This window comes from Pristis pectinata, chromosome 13 (assembly GCF_009764475.1).
Source record: "Pristis pectinata isolate sPriPec2 chromosome 13, sPriPec2.1.pri, whole genome shotgun sequence".
Classification (NCBI taxonomy): domain Eukaryota; kingdom Metazoa; phylum Chordata; class Chondrichthyes; order Rhinopristiformes; family Pristidae; genus Pristis; species Pristis pectinata.
The window spans coordinates 20,879,993-20,899,943 of record NC_067417.1 but is presented as its reverse complement, the minus strand read 5'-3'; the positions used below and the strand labels follow the sequence as shown (position 1 = coordinate 20,899,943).

Sequence of the window (19,951 nt, the reverse complement as noted above, 5' to 3'; positions counted from 1 at the left end):
CTCATGACTTCAGCAAGATTTGGTCAGGAATTGAGCAAATTGATAATCAGATATTGAAATATATTGAGATAATTATATGATATTCATACAACATGAATTTTACTTCAGGGAGCAATGGGCCACAAAAATTCTGCATCGATAAGGTTGGGAAGGATAGTTGGCTTCCAAGAAGTCACACTTGGTAAGTAACATTGAAAAGATATTGAAAAATATTTTTATGGATGAAAAGATTCCTTGAAGATGGACTTTCTGAAATACTTTCAGTTTACAGTTTATTTGGTCAACTGGATAACTGTGTTAATTTTATCCATCAATGAACTGTGTGTGGAGGTGTTAAGGTATGTCACCATGACTACCTTGGAAACATCACCACTGACCAAGTGACTAGCAGGGTCCTGAAGAACAGAATTGCCAGAATGGGTCTGTGTCAATTAGTGAGTTAACTAACAAGAGAGATAAACATACTTGGCCTCATCCTCACCAATCTACCTGTGGCAGATCCGTCTGCCACAATCAGAGCGGTAGGAGTGATGACTGCAGAGTCCTTGTGGAGAGAAAACTGAGGACACTCTCTAACATATTGTATAGTACTATAATCATGCTCAATAGGATAGACCTAGATCTCGCAGCTCAAATATGGGCATCCATGAGGTATCTGACCCATTAGTAGCAGCAGCAGACATGTACGCCACCTACAATCTATAACCACATGCCGCAAGATCAATGCTGGTTCAATGACGTGCAGAATGGCAGATATCAGCCTAGTTAAAGAACACAGGATCTCCAGTCTGTTATAGTGCAGCAACAGAAAACATTCAAAGTGGATTGGAGACACAGTTTCGAAAAAACCCCTCTGTGGCATTAATTGTGCTGTAAATTACAATGTTATAGAGCATCATAAATCTTAACACTTGATATAATTTTAAGGGGTCAAACACTGATTTGAAAACGATGGCTGTAGTAGAAAAGTCAGCAAGGTGTGTTTTAAGGTGAAAGGTGGAGAGACAAAGAAGGGTTTCGGGAAGAGCATAGGGTCTAGATGGCTGGCTGGAAATGGTGGGATGAAGGGAATGGAGGATGCACAGGATGCCAGAATTGGAGGAATGCTTTAGTTTTGGGGTTAGAAACTGGTGGAAAGGAATTGAGGACTCAATTTAGGTCAGTGAGTTGATATATGAAGGCTAAATGGAATTTGGTACCAATAGCAATAGGAGAGGCATAGTTTTGGATGAGCTGAAATTTGCAGAGAGTTGAGAATGGCAAACTGACTGGTAAAGCATTGAAGTAGTCATGTCTGGAAGCAAGTGATGCAAATTGAGGGTTTCAGTAAGTGGTAGCCAATGTTAAGAAATGGAAGTAGATTGTTCTCATGATGGAAAAGAAATGGAATAGAAAGCACAAGTTAGCATAACTCGGCTGCAAACAGTCTGAGTGGCAATGATAATTTCCACTCTAGTTCAGGAACTCTCAAGGGCAATTTTAGCACTTTCATTTCTTGCCTAGTTAAGAGAAACTTATTCAACACAGAGCATAGACTAAAGGAAACTAGTCCAGTCATTAAAAATGGAGCTGTGAGTTCCATTGTTTTAGAATATTTATAGATTCTATAGATTGTACAAGAATATAGGTTCTGTTATTTCAGACCAAGTATATCTAAGTTTAACACACTCATACATGCATTTGATTTTTTTTTGATGTACAGCTGTTCCTTGAAGGGCAATGGAATCAAAGTCTTAGAATATTTTTAAGACAAATGTAGGTAGATCATTGATAAGCAATGGAGTGAAAGGTTATTGGGGTAGAGAGGAATGCAGATTTGAGATTATATTCAGATCAGCTAGACGAGGCTTGAAGGGCTAAGTGGCCTTTTCCTGCTCCTGATTTACATAAGTTTGAATGCCTTAACATCTCTGCCATCACAAGGAATGGAAAGCTTTTACAGTGATCACTAGCACAATATGTCAGTATAGTAAATCCTATGTTTGGTCAAAGATGGTTATAATTGGTGATTTTAATATTCAGTTTTACAATGTTTCTAAAGATTGAATGCTGGAATCGTTTGTGCTCTCATTGTTCACTGTCCTCCAAATTTCCTTAAATGTTTTTACTGGCTTCACTTGAGTAGATTTTATGTCCCCAGCTGGACAGTTAGTTGTGAGTTTTCAATTTATTCACTTTATTGCCAAAAGAACCACAAATGTTAGAGCAATAAAACTGCTAAATGTCAGGAGCAGCTTTATTCCTTTAATGTTAACACCCTCTAACACTTCACACAATTTAAAAATTAGCAAATAAACACCTTTTCATGTCATAATCTGGTTCCCATATTACTTTTAACTATTCTTCTTCCAACTTTCCTAAAGTAAGTTGAACAGATATCTATTGCAGTTTTTTTTCTTTTTTCCTGGCTACTCCCATTTCGTAGCTGGAAACAGCTGTCAAAATCTGTGTTTGCATGGGATAAAAACTGGCTTCAAAGACTGAGTTATGTTCAGAATATAAAACTACTTCAATTACAGAACGACTCAGAACTTTATGAGTGGCCAAAGTATCCAAGTTGTTAAACTCATCTCTGGGCAATCACACAGGTCCAACTCCCACAAAGTCAAATAATCTTTACTTCTTCTTCCTTTTGTTTTATTTATTTATGGATTGCAGCTATTATTAGCAAGCTCAATATTTTCTTTTGCCCCATCCTTAATTGCCCTTGAACTAATTCATCATGTCAAGGTTTAGTTTGGGAAAACATAGATGTGAGAGTGAATTATCCACCATTTCCATATGTGCCAGATTTCCTTTCCAAAGGGACATTATTGTACCAGACACCTTTTTTTTCAACAGCCTGATGGTTTCATGAACACACCTACTGGCACTAGCTTTTATTTCTGATTTATTTATTTAACTGAATTTAAATTCCTCAGCTGCTGTGGTGGGATTTCAACTCGTATCTGTAGATCAGTACTCCAAGCCACCGAGTTACTGGTCCTGTGATATAATCACTAAGCTACTGTAACCCTAATACATTATTGACAATATATATGCAAATAGCTAGCTCAATCATTATTAATTGTTCTTAACTGATTTTGACTAAAATGATCACTTTCCATTTCCTCTTCTTCCTATCACTGGTTGAATAATGTTAAATTCAAATCAGTTAAATTGTAGCTGAAATGATGAAAACATATATTTTGACAAACTACAAATTGTTTATAATTCAGCAAGCATGTTTTATTCTTTACCTGTTCCTATCTCAGTCATGTAATTGACTTAAATATGGAATTAATTATTTAGAAAAGTATTAAAATTATTTAAAAAATAATGAAAGTATGATTGAAATAAGTAAATGTTTGTCCTTTTTTTGCAGCTTCAATCGCCTAGACCTCCCCCCTTACAAAAGTTATGAGCAACTAAAGGAGAAGTTACTGTATGCCATTGAAGAAACAGAAGGCTTTTGGTCAAGAGTAATAGGTTCTTTCAGCTGCAGAGAAAACATTGAATAACGAAACCTCACTGAACATTCAGAAGACCATGGCTACCATGAAGAACTTTTAGTTTAATTTTGCTTCCATATGTCCCTTCAATTGATCTCCATCATAATGTTTTTTCATTGTTAGCATTCAATAGGTTTAATGAATAATAATGTAACATTGCTCTCATAATTGAAATACACTGTCCTTTCTCTGATCTATCATAGGCTTATGTTAAATGAACTGCTGCTTACTTATTATCCACTTATACCTCTGACAATTATTGCAGCAACAAAGCTCTTCCACCCCCTCTGTTTCTGGCAAGTGTTTCAAGGTGTCCCAGGCTTTGGTCCAAGTTTTTTAACCAGATTCTATACTTGCACCATGTTGTTCTTGGGGTGGCTTTCATTTCATTTGCCTTCATGTACCCACCTTTTGCTATTCTAGTGTGGAATCATCTTCCATCTGAAGCACATGGCTCAACCATTCCCAGTGCTCTCAGTGATTATGGTCCTTATTCCATCTTGGCTGCACTGTAAAATCAGGTCTTTGTTTAAGATTGTTCCTGGGCCAAAAGATATGGAGGCAGGCTATATAAAATGAAGTCAGTTTGGGCATGTGAGGCCCAAAGCATTTCTCGGCACCTGCACTATGGAGAAGTATCGATAAGTCTCAAGTTTAATATGGGTTTCTTGATCTTCAAGCTATTCCTGGCTTTGTTGACTGTGCTCTAGATATCTTTGCTTATTCCACCATCCTGTCTGATGATGCTTCCAAGTATGTGAATGTTTCTGCATTAGAAATAACAATTCCACATCCATACTGATGATGGTGAATCATTGTTAAAGGTCATAATATCTTTAACTCAGTTAATTTTTAGTCTCATTTGCTGGTTGAATATATTGAGTTCAGTTGTTTCTTTCCTGCATGTATAGTTGGGTATGTGAAAGGAGACTGAGATAATCTGCAAAGTTTTCAAGGAATGTGAAGGATGTCTATCCATTGTCTCTTGACATATCTTCTGTTGTACATCATGTTACCCACTAACAATATTGAAGAGAATTGCAGACACCACTCCCTTGATGTGCTACTGTTTTGTCTTCAGAGCTGATCAACACTTCGTGTGAAGTTTAGATAATTTGATTATACAGCAAAGGATTCCATATACCCACAGAGAGTTCCAAGGGCTAGTCCTATGAATGCTGTTAAAAGTTTTCTCAAAGTCTGTGAAATTTATGCAGGGATGCCATAACCGTTCTGAGCTTTGTTCTACTATATTTTGTAAATTAATGATCTGGTCTGTGCAGGTGTGCTCTTTCTAAAAACTGGCCCATTCTTTTCTGGAAATCCTACCAACTGCTTCTGATGTATGCTGGACTGTGATCTTACACATTACTTTGCTTGGCACAGATGAAAGTGTAATATCATACCAGTTAATGCAAACATTAAGTGTTTCCTTCTTAAGTATCTTGAAACCCATTGGTCCACTCATCTGGCACCTTTTCCCGTCTCCAGACTGATGTTTGAATAGAGGGCCCAGGGTAGGTGCTGCATATTCAGAAGTTATTTTGAACAATTCTGTAACTTTATCTGGAAATTTCCCATTTTTTTTAAGAATGCATTATCACAAGGTGGCCTTTATTGCTGAAGAGTGTTAAGGTTTGCTGTTTGCCGCTGATAAAACATTATTTTATAGATGGTTTCTTGTTTGATATAGGTAGCGCCGCCAGGCTGTCAATATAGTGTTTGTCCACTCTTACATGGTGTTTGATCTCTCAATGTGCCTTGCTGTACCGCTCAAAGAATTTGACCTTTAACCTCTGGGATTTTATGTCAAAAACCTTTTACTTCAGGACTTGCATGGTTCCATGTACTTGGTGAGACCTACTCTTCTGCTTGTAGTCTGACCAGGCTTCACTGCTCCTTATAGATCATTTACACTTTGTGCCATTTCTTGATGTTTCCCTGCCTCTTCATCATGGACTGCAAGCGGCTAAAACCTGTTCTTTTACTGCAGAATGAAGGCTTTATGTATTTCAGGAAACATTAGCTTGCTGAAATCATAATGTTGAATGCCTCTTGTAGCATAGACTAGTATGTTCATCATACAGAGACCAAAATGCCTCTCTCAATTTTCATTCATGATGCTACACCCACATATTCCCATTACTCCATCTTTGGTTCTGCTGTTCTTATCAACCTTGGCAGTTAGACGTTAGGTCAGGCAGGGCACTCTCATTGAATCATCCTGTAGTGTGATGTAGAATTTGTCATTTGCTTCTTTGAGGTGTTGTCCCTCATCCCGTCAAGAATACAGCAGAGTTTCTCCCACTGCTGTTGTTAACCTTCCTGATCCCATCATCTACTATCGCCAACACCTTAGGTGTGATGTCTCATCTTTGCTATGATCTGTTTTGGACATTATCCAAATTTTCCAAAAAAACAATTGTTTTTTTCTTGATGTCAAGGGCTTCAGTCTTCAGGCAAATGGTTTCTTTTTACTTTTAACCTCTGGCAGTCATACAAGTCATTGACCATCACACAACCTGAACGACCAAGGTGTCTGTTTTGTCTGGACTATCTTCAGAGCAAACAGGCACATTTTAACCTACCAGGAGCAAAAAATAAGTTGCTGGCTTCTGCCCTCTTCCTTTTCAGTCCTGATGAAGGGTCTTGGCCTGAAATATCAACTGTTCATTTCCCTCCATGGATGCTGCCTGACCTGCTGAGTTCCTCCAGCATTTCATGTGTGTTGCAACGAACATCTGGCTGGCACAGACCACGGGTATCATTAGGGAACACAAGCTGGCCTGCCATAGCAAGGCATAGACACCAGAAATTACTTTAGTATCTCATGTATCTCTTTAGTTGGTAATATATTGTTCCAATAATATATTAATTGAGTTTTCATTCTAAGCCAGAACAAATCCACAGAAACTAATTGGATAACGACCAAATTATGAAAAGGAATCTAAAGCTAAAGTGGATGTGTAAATAATACAGAAACTTTGTTTGTCTCCAAATGAATGTAAAGCATTTCTTCAGAATCGACAATAATTGCAATTTGATTCTTCTAAAGCTTTTGGTCATGTTGTAAATATTTTGTTAAAGTACGTACATTTAACTGTGAGACAATGCTCAAAATCAATTACAGGTTTGTAATTTGCTTTGATGCACAAAGGTGAATCATGAAGACCAGCAGCAAATGTTACATTCTGGCACAGTGCTTAGAAACTTTGCTTTATTGCATACTTGTACAAGCAATTATCCAACATTTTTGCCTTTTGAATATATATATATTTTTAAATTTTTATTATAGCAGCAGCATGCAGAACTCAATAGACATTTTCTCTCAGTATTCCACTAATTAATAGAAATGCTTTATCACTTTTATTTTCAGTAATGAAATGAGATTTCACTTACAGGTGAAGGTTAATTTAATAAGTCTTATCATAAAATTGTTTATCCCGCAATCAAATTTTGAATTCGTGGTTTTTCAAAATTGTACTTCATTAGAAGCAGTAAATACAATGGCAAAACAACGTTACTGAGATCAGTTTAAGACTCAAATCATATTTTATTGAAGTTCTCACTGTTTAGTCTTCATTTCTAACCATGTGAGTAGTGTGATGGCTGTGACATTTAAAGATAAAACTGAGTAAATTTTATTCCTAATTTTTCCAAACTTACTGTGTTTTATGAATATATTTTTAAAAATTAGCCAATAAAAGACTGGCTTAGTTTTACCTTTTGGCTCAGCTCTGCTAGATTAACTTTGCACTCTTTAGTAAAGAAATATTCAGTATTTTAATTAAATCTATTGTATAATCAAAGAAAGCAGAACAAAATCTCTTGTAAACGACTATTTTTTTCAAAATGAGAAACTATTATGTAAAAAAAAAGTGTATATTTGTTTTCCTGGAATAATAACAAAGATCATAAAAGTTTTATGAAAGTTTTAAATGAATGTAATTGTTGATTATGTTCAAAATATGTGATCGATGTTTTGTGCTTCTTTTAGCTATACAAGAATGAAGTGTGGTGCAAGAGTCACTATGCTGAGTCTGTATATCAGTTAATTACTGACTTTCGGGAGACAATGATTTCTGGTCACACAATATCTCTAGCTTTTGAATTGCTGTTGTGGATTAAGTTTGAATTTTAAGCGACAATTGTAATATTGTTGATTATTTTTGAATCAAAACGAATTGATCATTGATAAGTAATCGAAGCTTTTTAAAATTCCATATGATTATTGATTTGGAATATCACAAAGCAAAATCAATTTTTGAGGAAGAATTGCAATTTAGTGTAATAAAAATGAAGATTTTAACATTGCATCCAGAAAATACATTTTGTTTTTAATTTTATTGTATCCATGCAGGGTGTCACTGCACTCTGGTATAATTTTGGTCTGGTGGAGCACTACTGTGATTCCTATATTAAAAAATAGATGCAACAAGTTCAGGATTTAGCCTAATGTAGGAAAGGGAACTATATTTTTAATCAGAATCAGGTTTATTATCACTGACATATGTTGTGAAATTTGTTGTTTTGTGGCAGCAGTACAGTGCATAAAGACATAATAATTACTATAAGTTACAAAAATAAATAAGTAGTGCAAAAGAGGAATAATGAGGTAGAGTTCATGGACTGTTCAGAAATCTGATGGCGGAGGGGAAGAAGCTATTCCTGAAACATTGAGTGTGGGTCTTCAGGCTCCTGTACCTGCTCCCCGATGGTAGTAACGTGAAGAGGGCATGTCCCGGGTCGTGAGGGTTCATAATGATTGATGCCGCTTCTTGAGGCACCACCTCCTGAAGATGTCCTCAATAGCGGGGAGGGTTGTGCCCGTGATGGAGCTGGCCGAGTCTATAACCCTCTGCAGCCTCTTTTGATCCTACACATTGGAACCTCCATAGCAGGCTATGATGCAACCAATCAAAGATGTAGGAAAACATCTCATACCAAAAATATAATAGTTGGCTCTGATTGTAAGCAGGAGTGTCATGCTTAACTTACTGTATTAAATTCGTTGATAAGTAGCAGAAACCAGATGGGAGCAAAAGTATGATCTAATATTCCTGGATTTTCAAAAGGTGTTCCATAAAGTGAAGTATAGCAGACTTGCAATCAAGATTGGAGTAATATAGAATCTAGGGAATAGTCTAATGAGTTAGAGGGGCAAAGGGATCTGGAGATACAAATTCACAATTATTAAAAGTAGTAAAGCAGTTTAATAAGGCCATTAACATGTTACTAATCTACTTTTCTTCTGGATTCATTTTCAGAAGAACAGAGATGAAAGGCAGAGAGGTTATGTTAAACTTCTATAAAACATTTTGTTAGGCCACACTTGGAGTACTATGCACTGTTCTGGCCTCTCTATTACAAGAATTATGTTAAACACTGTATAGTATAAAAATGTTTGAAATATGGTACCAGAACCAAGAGGTTATAAGCAAGAAGCAATAGGATCAGTTGCTTTTTTTTAATAAAGAAAAAGTGCTCTGGGGTGACATAATAGGTGGTATTTAAGGCAAAAAAAAATTCTAAAGAGATCTGTCAAATTAGACATATAAAAGATATATCCATATTGGGGAGTCCAAAACCAATGGTTACAGAAGTAGGACAACTAATAAAATCAGAAAAGAATTTAGGAGAAACATTATTACACAAAAGGAATGTGCAACGTCCTGCCACGTGGAGTATTGTGCAAATTGCCTGGATGGAATTAAAAGGATGCTTCATAAGCACATGAGGGAAGAAAGGAATAGAAAAATATATTGATAGGATGATTAAAGTGGGGCTGGATGAAGGTATAGAAGCCGGACAGAAAGGCCAATGATTTCTAAATGTTTTATTTATCAGCTATGTACTTTCAAGTTTAAATTTCTGTAGCAGTTAATAAGAAACCTCTACATATGTAGAGTCTGGCATTTAGAATCTCTATATTTTGATTACAGAACAATTGTTGATCTTAATTTTATATCGTTGTATTTCTGTCATTGCTTTGAGTGGATTCATTATTCCATTCATTGCGAAAGAAAAAAAGCACACTCTTGCCATGAGGGGAGTTTCTCTGCAGTTACTTTGGTTTCTCTTACTTTATACATTGCACCAATGACATCATTTCTATGTGGTCACATATGTAACCCAGTTGTATAATTAAGCCCCATTGGTGTTCCCTCATTTCTGTCACATTCCTGGGATATGCTGTTGCCAGTCCTTCTAAATATAGCATAAGTTAGATAACTTTACTGACAACTCACATGTCTACAGTTTCAAATATTTTGCATTTTACAGTGGTTGGTTTATTTTGACTAACTCTATCACATTTTTAAAAAAATCATTTTTTTCTGTCCTGGAGTTCAAAATATTTCTAATATGGTTGGCTGGTAGCTGTGCTGAAAAAAACAGTAGGCTTCTGTGTAGTGTCTTGAGAATCGCACCCTAGGGTTGAGTTCTCAATTGCAAATCCATGTCATGTTCCATCAGTCACTGAGTAATGATGATGTAGTTCCAGAGTAGGTTCTAACCAAGACTGAACCAGGGTGGAAGGAGACTGTAAGGTGGCAAGTGAATTGTGGAGGTAATGGAGATAAAAGAAAAATAAGGTTAAGGTGAGAAGAAACTTTTTTTATTGCAACTAACTGGGTGTATATTATTTCTGACTACCAAATGCTGATATGAGAAGAGTTTTAATATTAAAACTTAGCAAAGGTAATATCTCAATATTAGTAAGTTATTTTTCTATTTTTAAAAATTCCTCAATGTTGCAGAAAAACTCCTTACAAATTACATTTTTGCCTGCCATCATCCTCTTTCATTTGGACATGCTGGGCATGTCCCAGTAGGCCGGACCAAACAACATTATCCACACTTTACAACATTAGCAACACATTACTCAAACAAAGGAGCCTAACCCCCAACAGTCATATTATTTCATCCTATCAGAGAAATTCCCTTTGATGCATCTATTGCCTTCCCACACTTTCTCTGCCGTCTAGCCTAACTCGTTTCTTTCTTTCTCAGTCCTGATGAAGGGTCTCAGACCTGAAATGTTAACCGTTCTCTTTCCACGGTGACTTCCTGATCTGCTGAGCTTTCCAGCACTTTTTGTTGTTATTCAGATCTCCAGTGTCTGTAGTTTTTATTTTATTATTATAGACATATATCACCAGTATTGCAAAATGGATAAAAGAGTGGTTTGTCACAATAGGTTTGAATTCTTCTAACCCCATGAATCCTAAACAAAACTTGACTTACTTTTTCTGAAAAGAACTGCTGAGTTATGGTATTAAAAAGTGAAGATTTAGATCGTTATTTATTGGATCATGTTATAGTCATTCTAATCCTGAGGGTTCAGGATCTCAGAAGGTCAATCAGATAATATCTCATTGTCTTGCCCTTTAATAATCCTCAATTGCTTCTTTAGCTTGAACAATGTTTCCACAAGTGTTTTACAACAATATTCCCAATACGTAACCTCTTCTGTCGAATGAAGAGACTAATATTCTGCCATTTTATTAAACCTTTTTCCTATAAGAATATGATACTTGGCCTTTTGGTGGGACAGATAACCATGAACCTGTCTGATCTTCACACTGTAAAGTCAATTAAATTAAAAATATGGGTTCTTTATAGGTGGGGAATCAGCCCCAGCATACTGTTGCTCAGGTACAAAAAAATTGAAATCCACGGTAGAAGTACTGGCTTGATGGAATGTATTTAACTGTTGTAATCTATCAGTGTAGCAGATCTGACTTCCTGTAGGAGATCCCAAAAAGAATTAGATTCTCTCTTGACCTCAAGTATTGAATGAGTAATTAGGCTTCTCAGCAGACAGTTTTAACAGCCACAGGCACCATGAACAAGAGACAGTCATTCTTGTACCACATCCCCGTGTAATCTTGTCCCAGCAGCACCTAGGATTTATATCAATAAGTTAACATAGGAGTGTTATCAAATAAAATGCCAAAAGCCACTTGGGTGGATATTGACAAATGACTAAAAGTTAACTGGTAGGTTTTAGTAGCACCTTAAAGAAGCAGAGAATTATCGAGGGGTTTAGGGAGCGAATGCCAGGTTAGAGGGTTCAGCCACTTTAAGGCATTGAATTAAGGCATTTAGTAGCAGGCCCTCCTGCTACTGAAGGTGGCTGGGTACATTGGATCAATTCAACCTTTTAGGATTGATTTTGACAGGTGTATGTCAGGTAAGGATAACATGGAATATGGAGGTAGGGTACCGATCAGCTTTGATCTAATGACATGGTAGAAATAGAATTATTTTTCTATTGATGATAAACTCAGACCTAAGAACACAGATAGCTAAAAGTTATTAGTTAATTAAACATTAATGCACAAGTTTCAAAATGGAATTAATACATTGAAATTTCTTTCAAGGGCTATGTTTTACATAAGTAGGCTGCTGTACAGATCCTTGATCGCACCCAGAGAATTTTTTTTTTATTTTGTTAAGTCCAGTGCAGATTCACTTGAAACCAGTACGTAATAGGATCGAATTATATGAACAGATTCCACAACATTGGTATGTAATGTCTTGACTTTAGAAGGTGGAGATGTAATCTAATTGAAGTATTTAAAATGATAATATGATTTGATAGAGTAGATGCAAGAGACAATATTCCCATATGTGACCACTTCTGTTTAATGAAGAGACTAATATTCTGCCATTTTATTAAAGCTTTTTCCTATAAAATATGATACTTGGCCTTTGGTGGGACAGATAACCATAGAACCTGTCTGATCTTCACACTGTAAAGTCAATTAAATTAAAAATATGGTTCTTTATAGGTGGGGAGTCAGCCCCATCATATTGTTGCTCAGGTACAAAAAATCAAAATTCACAATAGAAGTACTGCCTTGATGGAATGGGGGTGAAAAAGGAAGTGTAATCTTAAAATTGGAGCTAAGCTGTTTGGAAAATAAACCTGGAAACAATTTACAAACATTGTTTCACAGAAATTTGGAACTCCCTTGCCTGGAAGGCTGTAAACACTGGACCAACTGAACTTGTCAAGACAAAGATGGATATATTCTCATTCAGTGGAGGGATTAAGGCAGAAAGCAACTAAAGTGAGTAAAAAGAGCGAAGGCAATTAACTGTGATCAAATGATGGAGAAGCTTGAAGGAGTGAGTTGCTGGCGCCTTTCCTATAAAAATATGATACTCACACTGGCTTCACCTCCCTCAACGCTGACTGTGTTGTTACTCCTCCTGCATCTGAGCCAGAAAGCCATGGCACTCCACTGAGCTTGCACTCCTGTGAGGATGTGCTGCAGTGCTGGAGCCACTGCCTTTTGAATCAAATATTATCATCTTGTCAATCTCTCGGATGGATGTAAAAGACTCCGTGGCATTACTTTGAAGAAGAGTCAGGGAGTTATCTCTTATGGACCAACAAACATTCATCCCTCAGTTACCACTAAAACAGATTACCTAATCATTATTACATTCCTGCTTGCTGTGTGCAAATTGGATGCCGCTTTTGTTTGTTAATGTAATGACTACTCTTCAAAAGTATGATAAACTGGAAAGCACTTTGGGATGTCCTGAGGTCTGAAACATCTTACAGAAATATAAGTCCCTTTTTTTTTACCCAAATTAGGCACCTTTTGTCTGTGGAGAAGGTTCAAAGAAACTCCTACAAGGTATTTTATTTTCAATTGAAATTGAAATTAAAATTTTAATAATGTTATAACCCAAAAGAAAAATTTGCTTTTCAAATTAAGTCACCCTTATGTGGCTTATAGGAAACACTGTTACGATGGTGTCTGGTGCATCCTCTAATTCTGTAGCTGCATGTGATTTTTTTTGTCATTTTAATAAAAGATCACTTTTATATTTATCCTCATTGTGTATGCAAGCCAGCTCATGGATATGTGGAAATCTTCCAGATATTTTATTCTGAAATCAGTGGCAACTGTTTTGCTATTGGACAAATTCACTAAACCCCTGTCTCTCTGTTTTTGTCACTTAGAACTTTGTGTTATTGAATCAGAAGGCATGCTTCACTGCAGGATTTCAATCAATGCTAAGGCTGATGCACTGTACTTTTAAGTGCCATAGTGTAAGTAGTACTTGTGCATCTCCCTCTGTCCTTGTTCAGAATGTTAATGTGAAAATGGTATTGGAAAAAGTTCAGTGAGGTTTTCTTGGTTTTAAATTACTGAATTATAATTGACAATCTGATAGCAAGAGTCTCACCCCCAAGATGAGGCATCAGTTGAGAAGACGACAAATTACCTGTTGCTGATTTTTTTAAGGAGAAAATTGACAATATGGTTCAGGTAATACCAACAATGGAGAAAGCAAATATTTCCAATGGCTTTTCATCAAAGTGGAATCTTGCCATTGTAGGTTAATTATACTAGATTGCATAGTCTTTAGATGGGACCCTAATGATCAAGCTAGTGATAATTTTACGCACAGGTATTTCAGGTACAAGCTGAATAACCTCAATCTCATCTCTTGTGAAGGCTCTTGTATGTCTTCACCATATTAATAGAGAGTTTGTACAATGAATAAACTACTATTTAAACTGAAGTCATTTGTAGTCAGTGGGAATTTGACATGTAAGTATGAAAGAGTTAGAAACATAATCATATCTCACAGCTAAAATTGAAAACAGTAAAGCCCAAGACTACAGGACAACTTGAAATAAAGCCAGAACATGATGTAAACACTCAGCAAGTCAGACAGGGCTTCTGTCTTTTCTCTCCCTAAATGAATTATCTGGTGTGATGGTGTTTACAGCATTTTCTGTATTTCATTAGTTGCAAATGTGTGGATAATCAGAACAATGCTGCCATCTGCTGTTAATCTGTATAAATGGCATGAAAATGCTTGAAACTTCAGCTCAATTGCTTATGGAACAAAACTAGTTCTTAATTGTGAAGTTGCACTCTTGTCTCCAGGTCTACAAACATTGACAGAACTAGCTTCTTATGCCAAGTAGTGGGGTTGAATTTTAATGTAAGGGCCCATGTACAAAAGTTGTGTTTATGATTTACTGGACTTGAGGCTCAATTTTAGTGCCTGGTGCAGGGTTGTGAGGTGGGGGGAAACATTCTGGCTCTCTCCATTCACCATCCTCACCCCCCCCCCCCCCCCCCCGCTACACACACACCTCCCTCTCTCATCCCCACTGTCTCTCTTGTGTTATGGGTTTAACCACCTACTCTGGGATTGGAAACACATAATCCAAAGTGATAGGTCAGTAGGATATGAAGAAAGTGTTGGTTTGCCTAAGATTGTCTTCAGATGAGGTATCAAATGATTTAAATATTTCTGCCTTTCATTCTATCACATTCCCACCTTTCCCCACTTTTCCTGTATTTGATTGAAACCTATAGTATCTTCCTATTTTGATAAACTAACGTAACAAATCAGCTGTTATTTTTTTCCATAGATTCTGTCTGAACATCTGCAGTATTTTGCTTATGTCTTAAATCAAAGCTGTGTGCTTTGGTAAATGTTTATAATTTCAAGGTAATGTTCAAAGGGAAGAGATTTTATCATTTATTCTCAAACCAATAAAATCAAGAATGATTAGCTAGTCATTATTTTGTTGCTCTTTGTGAAACCAATTGTGTATTAATTGGCTATAACATATGTCTACAAAGCCTTTGTCCACTTCAAATGTGACAAACTGGGTGTGAAGTGTTTTGGAATCTCCCAGGGATGTGAATAAATACAAGTTCTTGTTTACCCAAAGACCTTCTTTGCCAATGATGTATAGAGCTGGAAATGTTTTGATGTTTACTTCTTTACCCAAATAATTCAACTTTATAGAGTTGAAGCTTATCCATGTCACAAAAACAAACATCTCTCTAGACTCTTCTACTTTTCAACTAATACTGCACAGGCTGCAAGAAAACTTTTGGCTGAAGAGTGAGACTGATCTTTTCTTTGAAACTTTAATCTCTCTGTTTTCATTATTTTTATTATTCTATTTTATCAGAACAATATGGTTACCATTCATCAGAAGTATTCTCTTTTCATTATAATCTCCAAACATTCTTTCAAGTAACTCCAACTCTTTCTTTGACACACTCTGTGTACAAAGTGTAGCAACATTAGCAACAAGTATTCATGCAAAAATGATTTTCATATTCAGATTGTACTGGAGAAAAGTTTTCCTCCATTATTTTCCCTTTTTGAATACTGAAATAGAAAATTTAATGTAACTCAATTATTCTCTATTAGCCAATGAATCTGTAACAATTTTGCTCATGGCAAATCAATGAAAACAGAATTCCTAACAGTATAAGAACATAAATTGTGTAAAGAATAGGCCCTGTGCTTCCTTGAGTCTTTCCCCCATTTAACATAATCATACCTGACCTGATCTTGACCTCATGTCCACTTTTCCCTCTGTTCCCCGCAATCTGTGACTCCCCAAAAGACCAAAAATCTGTCTCCAGGCCTTAAATATATTCAATAATTCAGACTTCACTGCTCTCGAGAGGTAAACAATTTCAATGGTTCAAGGCCCCCTTGAGAGAAATAATTCCCCTTCAGCTCCATCATAAATGGGCAGCGACCTAGTTTGAAACTGTGCTCTGTAGTTCTAGATTGCCTGGTGAAGGGGAAGCATCCTGTCAGGATTTAGCTTACCAAGCCTTCTCAGAATCTTGCAGGTTTCAGTAAGATCACTTATCATTCTTCAAATTCCAATGTCTATAGAATGATATCCCTCATGTCAACTGCTTCATCCCAGGAATCAACCTAGCGAATCTTTTCTGAAGTGCGTCCAATTAAATATATACTACTTTAAATAAGGAAACTGAAATCCTATAGTGCAGGCGTGGTCTCAGCAGATCAAGCAGTATCTGCGTAGAGAGAAACAGAATTAACAATTCAGGTCAAAGTCTGGCCTAACCTTCTCATCTTCCCATCTGGCTGCTCCTACCTCTTTGCCTGGATCTACATAACAATGCCATTTGCAATCCAATTTCAAGGCTGTTCAAGTCTGTAGAATTGATTTCTTCCTATTTTGATTTTATTTTTGCTTTCCTTGTCCAATCTCTTCCCACCTACATCTGCAACTTTGCTAACGTCTTTTATCTTGTTGATATTTTCTGGTTCCTGGCTCTAACCATCTATTTTTAACTATGGGGACAATTCAGTCCAACATACTCTGAGAGCTCACTTTATCATTAAACTCGATCTACCTGAATTTCTTTCTTTGAGGAACTTGTCTTTTGAGTCCACTCACCTCCTCCAAATAAAAGTTGTCATCATTAGTATCTGCTTTATTTTACTGAGTATAAAACATTTTGTTACAGTCGTAACTGTCCCACTCAGGATCCTTCCCACACTTCTTTTTCCAGTAGATTAAAAATCCCATCAATTTTGTTTACTGCTTTTACCCCAAACTGAAAAATATTCATAATTTTTGCTTTCAGTTTCGTTCTTTCCTAGCCAATGCATAGGTCAACAGTCAACTCTTCCCTTCTTAGACTTCTGTGTCTCCATGTCAGAAGATATACTGCTAACTCCGTAGATATAAAACAATCCCTTCACAGGTGTTTCCTGACCTGCTGATTATTTCCAGGATTTTGTGCTTTTTATTTTAGATTTACAGCAGCTGCTGCATTTGTCTTTTAGCTGATGATTTTAAATTGCCTAAATGGGGCCTGACTGTGGTGGATAAAAGGAGTGACAGGAATTACAGTGAGTTTTTGAAGTATTGGAAGTAGTTGTGACCTCCAAGCATTGTCAATGCCAGAAAAGTATTATTAAATTATGACAATAGTAACTAGGAAAGGCAAACAAACCCTTTAGAAATGTATTGCTGTACTCATATCTAGGTGAATTTATGTTAAAAGTTTTGCTTTTTGACATCATTTCAGAACATGGTGAAAAATGTTAATTAGTTTGTTACAGAATATGGCAGAAATATCTGCTGTATATTTTGATTTCTGTTCATCTGAAATGTGGTAAAATCTTTCCCAAAGTTAGTGCAACTTAGAAGTTGTGCATACATGAACAATTCTAAGGGGCATGCAGAAAATGACGAACTATCTCATGGAATCATACAGGCCCTTCGGCCCACAATGTTGTACCGACCTTTAAACCTCGCCTAAGACTATCTAACCTCTACCTCCCCCATATCCCTTTATTTTAACTTCCTCCATATGCTTATCTAGCAATCTCTTGAATTTGACCAATGTACCTGCCTCCACCACCGCCCAAGGCAGCGCATTCCATGCCCCAACCACTCTCTGGGTAAAAAACCTTCCTCTGGTAAACTTCCCACCCATTACTTTAAAACTATGCCCTCTTATGAGCTATTCTGAATAAAGATCTATTGCTGAAGTAGAAAGAATAATTTATTTAACCTACAGCCTTGCAAGTCATTTTTAAAATCTTAGGTAATATTAATGGCGGGGGGGTAAGTATTGGAAATGCTTGGCACAGGCCCCAGGCAGCATTTTATGGGGAGAGAAGATGTTAACTCTATTTCCAGAACATTTTAAAAAAATTTCAGATATCCAGCTTAATTTTTTAAATTTTCAATTAAAGGGCGTGGGGTCTCTGGGATGTCAAGAGGAAGGTAAAGAGAAACAAGAGAAGCCAGACAGCAGGAGAGTTTTTTTTTCTGCAGAAAGTGTAGATGTAGCAGTCAATACCCGATATCCCTGTATCAAATTAAAGCAAAGGGTAGCTTTGAAGCAACATGATTCTTTTCCATGCAAAGGGCATATTACTTGAAGGACAAATTGAGACCCATTGTGGCTCTCAACCATCCATTCAGTGCGAACAAAAAGGGCATATTTATGTCAAAACTTCACTCTAGGTGTTGGGCTGCATTATGTTTCTCCACAGTACAGGGAATTAGTATATTGTTAAGAATCCACAAAAATACCTACAGCGCAGCGACAGGAACCAATGATTTGCAGAACCCTCAAAATGTGATTAAAGATAACAAATATACTTTTGGCATGCTGGTGGAATTTTTTGAATAATTCTTAACAATGCTTCATTAATGCATAATACAGCCTACCTTCAAAGGACACAGAAAACTTGAACATCATTTGAGTTTGGGTTGAGTCATTTCATTTCTCAATGTTTTTATGAATGCAGTTGAAGACAATCCTTGGTTTTTATATGGCATCCACTGAAGAAATCAAACAATCACATTTAATGTCAGATCTGGAAATATTTGAGTACAACGTCTTGCTGAGGCAACACATGTACAGAGAACAAATTTGCAACTATATATTGCCTCTTTCAAAGTGAGATTATCCAGAAGTACACCACACCCCAAAAAAATTTCTGAATTGCAGCCACTTTTGTTTTGCAAGGAAATGCAACAGTCATTTAGAAAATAGCAAGGTTTCACAAATAGCACTTGAATAAATGCTTTCAAGTGATGTTGGTTGAAAGATACATATTGGGTAGAACACCAGAATTCCTACTATTTGTCACATAATTTCATAGGATATTTTATGTTCCATTGGGAGAGCAGCCTTCCAATGTTACATTCAAAGGACCAAATTAGTACAGCTGTCTCTGAGTACTATACTGAGGTACAAAGCCAGATAGCATCTTAAATTGCTGGCTTACAACTTGAATCCATGACCTTCTGATTTGGGGCCTCAGAGGCAAATATGCTCTCACTAGGGTGAAACAAATAACCCAGCAAATTGATTAATTTGTTAAATTCATCAAGTCCATGGAATGACAGCACTTTGCCAATGTACTTTATTTCATAATATTATGCTCTCCATAAGGATGAGTAGTTGCACTAAAACATTGTTCTTATTAGAAAAAGTGTATCAAGGTTGTTGCAGAGCAAATAACCTATCACATTGTCTGTTCTCAGGTTATTTCCTACTGTGTTCCTGTAGAGCTGTGAAGTCTCAGGGTTTGTTTTCATTGAAAATTGTGGAATGTATATGTGTGATGCATTATTTTGTACAAGTTACTTTTAGCCTTGCAGAATTGCCACTACAGCAAGTTTAACTTCTAAATATAGAGTATATTGTCTCTTATTGACTAACTATAGACAGCAGGTAACTAAAGGCTGTCTCTTTGGACACGTTAACATTGTGTTTTGTGCTAATTTCCTCTACGATCTCACTATAATTTCCCACTTTGGTTCATAGTTGGCTAGGTACACATAATAAGGATATATATTTAATATGTGCCCTTCATTAACCAATCTTTCTCCACTATCATTAAATACCAATATTAACTCCTTGCAAACCCTAATACTGCACATAATCAATGCCATTCTTCAGTTAGAGAATTGATACATACCAAAACAGCATCCTCCAGAATAGATTTTATAAGTTTTCATTTAGAATATCCACGATTGGCTTCAGCTAAACCTCAGTTAAAGATGTACAGTGAATTAGCTTCTACCATATTATTAGCTTCTGTTGCAATAAAGTGAGATTTCCCACTTTCCAGAGCAGCCATTCTCACTGAAATTCTAGGGAAGATTG

At 36.4% G+C, this 19,951-nt stretch overlaps 1 protein-coding gene across 5 annotated transcripts in view; it reads left to right on the top strand.

The window, feature by feature from the left end:
• wwp2 (WW domain containing E3 ubiquitin protein ligase 2) overlaps positions 1-7,805 on the top strand; it is a 152,329-nt gene extending 144,524 nt beyond the window's left edge. For all 5 annotated transcript variants that reach the window (XM_052028733.1, XM_052028729.1, XM_052028731.1 and 2 more), the window contains 2 exons: positions 109-181; positions 3,365-7,805. In XM_052028733.1, the coding sequence (XP_051884693.1) occupies positions 109-181; positions 3,365-3,500 (209 nt within the window). In that variant the 3' untranslated portion in view covers positions 3,501-7,805. The remainder of the gene's footprint in view (positions 1-108; positions 182-3,364) is intronic.
• Positions 7,806-19,951: the final 12,146 nt, after the last annotated feature.